The sequence below is a fragment of the Coregonus lavaretus genome (genome assembly GCF_964263955.1).
Source record: "Coregonus lavaretus genome assembly, chromosome: 8".
In the NCBI taxonomy this organism is placed as follows: domain Eukaryota; kingdom Metazoa; phylum Chordata; class Actinopteri; order Salmoniformes; family Salmonidae; genus Coregonus; species Coregonus lavaretus.
The window spans coordinates 45,184,772-45,195,561 of record NC_139995.1 but is presented as its reverse complement, the minus strand read 5'-3'; the positions used below and the strand labels follow the sequence as shown (position 1 = coordinate 45,195,561).

General features: G+C 44.3%; 1 protein-coding gene across 1 annotated transcript; it reads right to left on the bottom strand.

The window, feature by feature from the left end:
* Positions 1 to 328: 328 nt before the first annotated feature.
* LOC311134252 (protein disulfide isomerase Creld1-like) lies at positions 329 to 9,614 on the bottom strand. The gene is made up of 6 exons (XM_084167877.1): positions 9,326 to 9,614; positions 3,836 to 4,076; positions 2,136 to 2,219; positions 1,781 to 1,876; positions 1,169 to 1,312; positions 329 to 1,030 (listed from the first exon to the last, which is right to left on the bottom strand). The coding sequence occupies exons 2-6, from the start codon at positions 3,999 to 4,001 to the stop codon at positions 810 to 812; spliced, it is 711 nt and encodes a 236-aa protein (XP_084024003.1). The 5' UTR covers positions 4,002 to 4,076; positions 9,326 to 9,614; the 3' UTR covers positions 329 to 809.
* Positions 9,615 to 10,790: the final 1,176 nt, after the last annotated feature.

The following is a 10,790-nucleotide window of genomic DNA, read 5'->3' as shown; positions in this document are numbered from 1 at the left end:
CTGGTCAGAATTGAAGGAATGATGGATGGCGCTAAATACAGGGAAACCTGTTTCAGTCTTCCAGAGATTTGAGATTTGGACAGAGGTTCACCTTCCAGCAGGACAATGACCCTAAGCATACTGCTAAAGCAACACTTGAGTGGTTTAAGGGGAAACATTTACATTTTAGTCATTTAGCAGACGCTCTTATCCAGAGCGACTTACAGGAGCAATTAGGGTTAAGTGCCTTGCTCAAGGACAGATTTTTTCACCTAGTCGGCTTGGGGATTAGAACCAGCGACCTTTCGGTTACTGGCACAACGCTCTTAACCACTAAGCTACCTGCCGCCCCCATTTAAATGTCTTGGAATGGCCTAGTCAAAGCCCAGACCTCAATCCAGACCTCAATCCAATTGAGAATCTATGGTATGACTTAAAGATTGCTGTACACCAGCGCAACCCATCCAATTTGAAGGAGCTGGAGCAGTTTTGCCTCTAAGAATGGTCAAAAATCCCAATGGCTAGATGTGCCAACTTATAGAGACATACCCCAGGAGACTTGCAGCTGTAATTGCTGCAAAAGTTGGCTCTACAAAGTATTGACTTTGGGGGTGGGGGGGTCAATACTTACACATGCTCAAGTTCTGTTTTTTTGTCTTATATCTTGTTTCACAATAAAAAATATTTTGCATCTTCAAAGTGGTAGGCATGTTGTGTAAATCAAATGATACAAACCCCCCAAAAATCAATTTTAATTCCAGGTTGTAAGGCAACAAAATAGGAAAAATGCCAAGGGGGGTGGGTGAATACTTTCGCAAGCCACTGTAGCTCTAGCGTCCCTTAAGGAAGCTGTCCAGTACGCGGTCTCTCCTGTCTGAGAGCCAATATCCAGCCATGGCCGCCACTCCACCCATGAAGATGGAGGTGAAGACCATGTCTCCTTTAGCAGCCAGGGTGGCAAGAGCACAGAGCAGCACCCCAAAGAACATCTGCTGGAGAACCTCCACCTCTTCATCCTGGATGTCCTCAAACAGACCCTTCTCACCCACACCTGGAGGGGGAGAGAGAGAGATAAAGGAGAGGGAGAGAGAGAGAGAGAGAGTGAGAGAGACAGGGAGAGATTATGTGTGTGTGTGTGTGTGTGTGTGAGTGTGTGTGTGGTTACCGTGTGTGTGGTTAGGTCACTTACCTCTGGGTAGCTGTTTTTGCATACAGATGCTGTCCTGGCGTGTGAAGCCTTCAGCACAGTCACAGCGGAAAGAGCCGTCCACATTGGTACAGATCTCATCCAGCCCTGGACATGCCATAACCCGCTCACTGCACTCATCTATATCTGAGAGAGATGCAGAGAAAGAGAGACAGAAGTAAACCTACTGCAATCATTCCTTTTTCAGAGAGAGAGAGAGGTAAACCTACTGCAATCATTCCTTTTAAAGAGAGAGAGAGAGAGAGAGGTAAACCTACTGCAATCATTCCTTTTAAAGAGAGAGAGAGGTAAACCTACTGCAATCATTCCTTTTAAAGAGAGAGAGAGGTAAACCTACTGCAATCATTCCTTTTAAAGAGAGAGAGAGAGAGAGAGGTAACCCTACTGCATTCATTACTTTTTGAGAGAAAGAGAGAGAAAGATAGAGGTAAACCTACTGCATTCATACTTATTTAAGAGAGAGAGAGAGAGAAAGAGAACGGTAAACCTACTGCATTCATTCTTATTTGAGAGCGAGAGAGACATACAGACAGACACACAAACACACACACACAATATACCTACACATTCTCCCACAAACACTACACCACTAACCTAAACACTTGGCTCCAGTTAGTCTGTAGCCAGTAGCACACTTCCTGCAGCGAGCTGGCCCAGCGCCCATACAGCCCACACAGGCGTCATCACAGCCTGGGGGAAGACCACAAAACATCTTCATCAATACATAACACTCACATCCACAGCTCTCACTAATGGTGGAGAGGAGGTTCTGCTTCAGATATCGAAATGAATGAAACTGGAGAAAGAGCAAAGAATCTACTTAAGACACCTCTAATCTATGCAATGTACAGTTATACCTGAAGCTCTTAAAAATCATAAAGTGTATCAACTTCTGATTGGCTGTTGAAGAGGAGGAAGTGAGCTCCTGACCTCTGGTAGCAGAACTGACCTCTGCACTGATAGTTGCCCTCTGTGTTGAAGCAGTAGGTGTTGGGAGGACACTGACCCAGCTCTGTGCCACACTCGTCTATGTCTGGAACAAAACAAAATAGGTATTATTGGAACAGAACAGAACAGGTATTATAGGAAGTGAACTGAACAGGTATTATAGGAGCAGAACAGAACAGGTATTATAGGAGCAGAACAGAACAGGTATTACAGGAACAGAACAGGTATTATAGGAGCAGAACAGAACAGGTATTACAGGAACAGAACAGGTATTATAGAAACAGAACAGAGCAGGTATAATAGGAACAGAACAGAGCAGGTATAAGAGGAACAGAACAGAGCAGGTATTATAGGAATATAACACAACAGAACAGGTATTATAGGAACAGAACAGGTATTATAGGAACAGAACAGAGCATGTATTTTAGGAACAGAACAGGTATTATAGGAACAGAACAGGTATTATAGGAACAGAACAGTTATTATAGGAACAGAACAGAGCAGGTATTATAGGAATATAACACAACATAACAGGTATTATAGGAACAGAACAGGTATTATAGGAACAGAACAGAGCATGTATTTTAGGAACAGAACAGGTATTACAGGAACAGAACAGGTATTATAGGAACAGAACAGAGCACGAATAATAGGAACAGAACAGAGCAGGTATAAGAGGAACAGAACAGAGCAGGTATTATAGGAATATAACACAACAGAACAGGTATTATAGGAACAGAACAGGTATTATAGGAACAGAGCATGTATTTTAGGAACAGAACAGGTATTATAGGAACAGAACAGGTATTATAGGAACAGAACAGTTATTATAGGAACAGAACAGAGCAGGTATTATAGGAATATAACACAACATAACAGGTATTATAGGAACAGAACAGGTATTATAGGAACAGAACAGAGCATGTATTTTAGGAACAGAACAGGTATATAGGAACAGAACAGGTATTATAGGAACAGAACAGTTATTATAGGAACAGAACAGAGCAGGTATAATAGGAACAGAACAGAGCAAGTATAATAAGAACAAAACAGAGCAGGTATTATAGGAACAGAACAGAGCAGATATTATAGGAACAAAACACAGCAGGTATTATAGGAACAGAACAAAACAGGTATTATAGGAACAGAACATAGCAGGTATTATAGGAACAGAACAGAGCAGGTATTATAGGAACAGCACACAACAGAGCAGGTTTTATAGGAACAGAACAGAACAGGTATTATAGGAATAGAACACAACAGAACAGGTATTATAGGAACAGAACAGAAATTATAGGAACAGAACACAACAGAGCAGGTATTATAGGAACAGAACAGAACAGGTATTATAGGAACAGAACAGAACAGGTATTATAGGAACAGAACAGGTATTATAGGAACATAATAGGTATTATACGAACAGAACAGGTATGATAAAGTGCAGTACAGTATGATGATAAACTAAAGTATTACACATTATAAACACATACACCAAAATTGACATTGACATTAGTAATCCAGAGTGACATACAGTAGTGAGTGGATATGTTACAAGCGCCATGCTTTACCAACTGAGCCACACAGGATTTAGAGGAAGATGTTAAATGTTGATACAACTCTTCTTTCATCTGCGACACACTCACATACACACATGCACACACACACACACGCGCACACACACACACACACTGTCCCACTCACCTACACATGTGTTGACATGGAGGGTCCAGCCTGTTCTGCACTCCAGACACAGGTCATTCTGAGGACCTGAGCATTCCTTACAGGAGTCTAGACAGCCTCGGACCAGAACCATCTGGGACAGCACTGAGTACAGCCCTGCAGCCAGGAGAGGCCAGCCAATCCTCATCACTCACTCCCTCCCTACCTACCAGCCACTGAGACAGTATGGGAGAGGTGGAATCACTATGTTCTATAGTGGGGACTAGGGTACACAGACAGGAAAGCACACAGTTCAGGATTAGGTTGAACACTTACTTAAATCAATGAGCTAATTAAAGGGGGATCTTCTACGATTGCTACATCCATTTTTAGACCTTTAAATTATTTATACATCGGCCTGCCCATTGATTCTTGAAGAATATAGCTTATAAATGACTCATGGGCTTAGTTCAACTGTCACACCCCATCAGAACCCCAAATATATGCTTGTTTTACTCCATTGTTTCTAAACAATGTAATTGTAAACGAACATGGTATAGCCTCAAAACATGGTTAAAACTATCATTTTGATGCCATAGATGGTCGGTCCTTGCATCCATAGCTCTGTCTATGAATTCCAAGATGGCGTAGCATCTTGGAATTGGTGAAGACGCTAACGGTGACTAATAACAGGTAGCCATTCAGTTGCAGCTACACTATTTTCAGCTTACGGTTCTTGATGAAAGTTATAAAGAAATAGTAGAATCCTTTCCACGTTGGGTGAGGCGGGTTGCAGGAAAGTATATTTAGTTAAAGAATGAAAAGTAAAAATTGAGAAATATATACAAAATAGACAAAAAAAACAAGAAACGGGATATTTACACAGGGACAATGAATAAAAGCGACCGCACTGCTACGCCATCTTGGAACCTACACTATCCACCAGCCAGCTCTAGCTCTAGCCTGGACAATTCGTCGGCCAGTCTGCACAGCGTGCTATCGACCCAGCGTGCTATCGACCCAGAACTTATTGGACTTTCTGCCGGAATCACTGGACCCTAGCGCCGGATCATCGCAACCAGCTAGCTAGCTGCAACCTGTTGTTGGCTGATTACCATTGCCCTATAGCAAGCACCAGTTAGCCTTGAGCTAGCCTCAGGCCCATCTCCCGGCTATCTACCTCTCTGTCAACCGGACGGGACCTCCTAGTGTTGACACTGAGCCGACTGGTCTGCCGACGAAATATTCTGATGTGGTTTCAACAGGCTTCCCGTGCCAGCCCCGGCCCGCTAGCACACGCAAACTACAACTGTGCTCCCTGCTAGCTGTGCTGAAGCACCAATTTGAACTGCTCTCGGACTCACATATTGCTGTTCACTGGACCTTATGATCACTCAGCTGCACAGCTGATGCCTGCTGGACTGTTCCTTTACACGGTACCCTGTCCTGTTTATTCTGTTTATTCTGTTTAGCCTTAGCCCAAACGTTATCGCTATTTCCAGTTGTTGTCTTAGCTCTCTCTAATAACACCTGTGACTGCTTTATGCCTCTCTCCCATGTCAATTATGCCTTGCCTATTGCTGTTTGGGTTAGTTCTTATTATACAATTTCACTGTAGAACCCCTAGTCCCTCTCAAACTGCCTCAAATAGTTCCTTTGTTCCACCCCCCATACACGCCGAGACCGGCTCAATCGGTGCCTCCAGTGACGCTATCTCTTTCATTGTTACCCAACGCTTAGGGTTACCTGAACTGTACTCATATCCTTCCATATCCTTTTCTGTACATAATGCCCTGAATCTTTCCTACAACGCCCGGAGAACTGCCCCCTTTATTCTATGTACCCAACGCACTAGAAGACCAGTTCTTAAAGCCTTTAGTCGTATCCTTATTCTAGTCCTCCTCTGTTCCTCTGGTGATGTAGAGGCTAACCCAGGCCCTGCAGCCCCCAGTATCACTCCTACTCCCCAGGAGCTATCATTTGTTGACTTCTGTAACCGTAAAAGTCTTGGTTTTCTGCACATAAATATCAGAAGCCTCCTTCCTAAGTTTGAGTTATTCACTGCGTTAGCACACTCCGCCAACCCTGATGTTCTAGCAGTGTCTGAATCCTGGCTTAGGAAGGCCACCAAAAATTCTGAAATTTCCATCCCCAACTATAACATTTTCCGTCTAGATAGAACTGCCAAAGGGGGTGGAGTTGCAATCTACTGTAGAGATAGCCTGCAGAGCTCTATCATACTATCCAGGTCTGTGCCCAAACAGTTTGAGCTTCTACTTCTAAAAATCCACCTTTCCAGAAATAAATCTCTCACTGTTGCCGCTTGCTACAGACCCCCCTCAGCCCCCAGCTGTGCCCTGGACACCATGTGAATTGATTGCCCCCCATCTATCCTCAGAGTTCGTACTGCTTGGTGACCTAAATTGGGATATGCTTAACACCCCGGCCATCCTACAATCTAAACTAGATGCCCTCAATCTCACACAAATGATCAACGAACCTACCAGGTACAACCCTAAATCCGTAAACATGGGTACCCTCATAGATATCATCCTGACTAACTTACCCTCTAAATACACCTCCGCTGTCTTCAACCAGGATCTCAGCGATCACTGCCTTATTGCCTGCGTCCGTAACGGGTCCGCGGTCAAACGACCACCCCTCATCACTGTCAAACGCTCCCAAAAACACTTCAGCGAGCAGGCCTTCCTAATTGACCTGGCCCAGGTATCCTGGATGGATATAGATCTCATTCCGTCAGTAGAGGATGCCTGGTTGTTCTTTAAAAGTAATTTCCTCTCAATCTTAAATAAACATGCCCCATTCAAAAAATACAGAACTAAGAACAGATATAGCCCCTGGTTCTCCTCAGACTTGACTGCCCTTGACCAGCACAAAAACATCCTGTGGCGTACTGCATTAGCATCAAATAGCCCCCGCGATATGCAACTTTTCAGGGAAGTTAGGAACCAATATACACAAGCAGTTAGGAAAGCAAAGGCTAACTTTTTCAAACAGAAATTTGCATCCTGTAGCACTAACTCCAAAAAGTTTTGGGACACTGTAAAGTCCATGGAAAATAAGAGCACTTCCTCCCAGCTGCCCACTGCACTGAGGCTAGGAAACACTATCACCACTGATAAATCTACAATAATCGAGAATTTCAACAAGCATTTTGCTACGGCTGGCCATGCTTTCCACCTGGCTACCACTACCCTGGCCACCAGCTCTGCACCCTCCGCTGCAACTTGCCCATGCCCCCCCCGCTTCTCCTTCACACAAATCCAGACAGCTGATGTTCTGAAAGAGCTGCAAAATCTGGACCCCTACAAATCATCTGGGCTAGACAATCTGGACCCTTTCTTTCTAAAACTAGCCGCCGAAATTGTCGCAACCCCTATTACTAGCCTGTTCAACCTCTCTTTCGTAACGTCTGAGATCCCCAGAGATTGGAAAGCTGCCGCGGTCATCCCCCTCTTCAAAGGGGGTGACACTCTAGATCCAAACTGTTACAGACCCATATCCATCCTGCCCTGCCTTTCAAAAGTTTTTGAAAGCCAAGTCAACAAACAGATCACCGACCATTTCGAATCCCACCGTACCTTCTCCGCTATGCAATCCGGTTTCCGAGCTGGTCATGGGTGCACTTCAGCCACGCTCAAGGTCCTAAATGATATTATAACCGCGATCGATAATAGACAGTACTGTGCAGCCGTTTTCATTGACCTGGCCAAGGCTTTCGACTCTGTCAACCACCGCATTCTTATTGGCAGACTAAATAGCCTTGGTTTCTCAAATGACTGCCTCGCCTGGTTCACCAACTACTTCTCAGATAGAGTTCTCAGAGTTCAATGTGTCAAATCGGAGGGCCTGTTGTCTGGACATATGGCAGTCTCTATGGGGGTGCCACAGGGTTCAATTCTTGGGCCGACTCTTTTCTCTGTGTATATCAATGACGTCGCTCTTGCTGCTGGTGACTCTCAGATCCACCTCTACGCAGACGACACCATTTTGTATACATCTGGCCCTTCATTGGACACTGTGTTAACAAACCTCCAAACGAGCTTCAATGCCATACAACACTCCTTCAGTAGCCTCCAACTGCTCTTAAACACTAGTAAAACTAAATGCATGCTCTTCAACCGAACGCTGCTTGCACCCGCCCACCCGACTAGAATCACTACTCTCGACGGGTCTGACCTAGAGTATGTGGTCAACTACAAATATCTAGGTGTCTGGTTAGACTGTAAACTCTCCTTCCAGACTCACATTAAGAATCTCCAATCCAAAGTTAAATCTAGAATCGGTTTCCTATTTCGCAACAAAGCCTCCTTCACTCATGCTGCCAAACATGCCCTCGTAAAACTGACTATCCTACCGATCCTTGACTTCGGCGATGTCATTTACAAAATAGCCTCCAACACTCTACTCAGCAAATTGGATGTAGTCTATCACAGTGCCATCCGTTTTGTCTCCAAAGCCCCATATAATACCCACCACTGTGACCTGTACACTCTTGTTGGCTGGTCCTCACTACATATTCGTCGCCAAACCCACTGGCTCCAGGCCATCTATAAATCACTGCTAGGCAAATCCCCGCCTTATCTTAGCTCATTGGTCACCATAGCAACACCCACCCGTAGTCTGCGCTCCAGCAGGTATATCTCACTGGTCATCCCCAAAGCCAACACCTCCTTTGGCCGCAATTCCTTCCAGTTCTCTGCTGCCAATGACTGGAACAAATTGCAAAAATCTCTGAAGCTGGAGACACTTATCTCCCTCACTAACTTTAAGCATCAGTTGTCAGAGCACCTTACCGATCACTGCACCTGTACACAGCCCATCTGAAATTAGCCCGCCCAACTACCTCATCCCTATATTGTTATTTATTTTTGCTCATTTGTACCCCAGTATCTCTATTTGCACATCATCTCTTGCACATCTATCATTCCAGTGTTAATACTAATTGTAATTATTTTGCACTATAGCCTATTTATTGCCTTACCTCCATAACTTGCTACATTTGCACACACTGTATATATATGTATTTCTGTTGTATTTTTGACTTTGTTTTGTTTTACCCCATATGTAACTCTGTGTTGTTGTTTTTATCGCACTGCTTTGCTTTATCTTGGCCAGGTCGCAGTTGTAAATGAGAACTTGTTCTCAACTGGTTTACCTGGTTAAATAAAGGTGAAATAAAAAAATTAAAATACAATTTGAGAGTAGTTACATTTCTCCAGCCCCATCCCTCAACTATTTACCAAAACAGAGGCTGCGAAACTACTTCGTTATTGCTTGAACAGCAGGTTGCCCATTTAAAAGTGGAGTAATTGTTGTTTTCACATGAATTAAATAAATGTCACTGTAGGTGTTATTTGCAGCCTTTTCAGTAAACCACAAACAACTAAGGGAAATAGTCCATGCAGGTCTGTGCAACTTGAGAACAGTAGTAAGAGATTACATGGGCTATTTTTACAAGAAAATAACCTTTGAAAAAGTTCACACAATATATTTATTTTAGCTATTTACCTGTAAGCGCTTCAACGCTGAGCGTGAAGAGCAAATTGTCGGGAAACTAACAGTTTCGTCCGAGGCACTCGTCAAAGAATTGAGTGAACTTCGATGCTCTCTTTGGGACGCCTTTTTGCTCCGTTGAGATCAGCTGCCGTCGTTCTTGTTGATCTCGTTTTCTCTCAAATAGCCCTTGACCAATCACAGTCTCTTGAGGGGCGAAAGGGTCCGGGACTACTGTACATGTTGGCCAACCAGAGCACCACCACACAGATAATCAATGTTATTTATAACTGCAAAAGTGTGAGAGGGGGTCTGCATTCCTGTCTGTCGCGCGACCACTCTCGCGGCTATTTCCCACAGATATTTGTGGTCTTTTTACAAATGTTTTTGAAAACGCAAAGTACTATTTTCCTCCTGGTGACAATATCAATTGTGAGGAGAAATTCTTTTTTATATCAAAGTACATTTATTTGTCATCTTTCACATAGAAAAAAATTATACATTATACAGTCCATGATAGGTATTGACCAAAAATAATTTAGGTCATTTACATAGGCTTACCACATTTTATTTCTACACTAATGCATGCGTGGTCTTCTGTAGCTCAATTGGTAGAACATGGCGCTTGTAACGCCAGGGTAGTGGGTTCGATCCCCGGGACCACCCATACGTAAAAATGTATGCACACATGACTGTAAGTCGCTTTGGATAAAAGCGTCTGCTAAATGGCATATTATTATTATTATTATAAACAGATAAGGAGAATATAATTAAGCAATAAGGCCCAAGGTGTCATGGGCCTCTCACTCCACCGGGTTACCACCTTAATTTTCTTCCACTCTGCTCACCACTCTCTCTACTCAGCCTAACTAGCTCCACCTGTCCCTGCTCTGCTCTGCTCTAATTACTCTGCCAGCTGCGCTGCATTACCCACTACCTCTCCCAGTATTTAAGGCCCTGTCTTTCAGCTCTCCGGTGTCAGATCGTCTGCAAAGCTCACACCCGGAACCTGTTTGCTCGCGCTTCTGGCTCACCCTGGTTTTGTGACCCCGGACCTGCCTGTTTTTTGGATACTCTTCTGCCTCAGGAGATCCAGACCTGCTTCTGCCATTACGACTCCTGACTACTCTTCAATCCCGGTAACTCTGACCAGCCTTCTGCCTTGCTACTACGTATTTTGGATTTCCCTTGAACTGTACTGCTGCCTGGTTTCATTCCGCCCTGTTGTGTCTGTGTCTCCCCCCCCCCAGGACTTCTGGACCACCCACCACCGGCTTCATAGGACGCATCGCTGCCACTGGGGGGGGCACAGACCCAGCGCATTGGACGGGATCCCTGTTACCCCTGGAGCCTTCATTCACTCCCTACTTCCCTTTTCCCTTAAGTTTAATAAACTTTCTGGTGTGACGCAATTGTGGTCCTCTGGTCGTCTGTCTGAACCGTGACAGTACGATCTGACCATTATGGACTCAGCGCACAC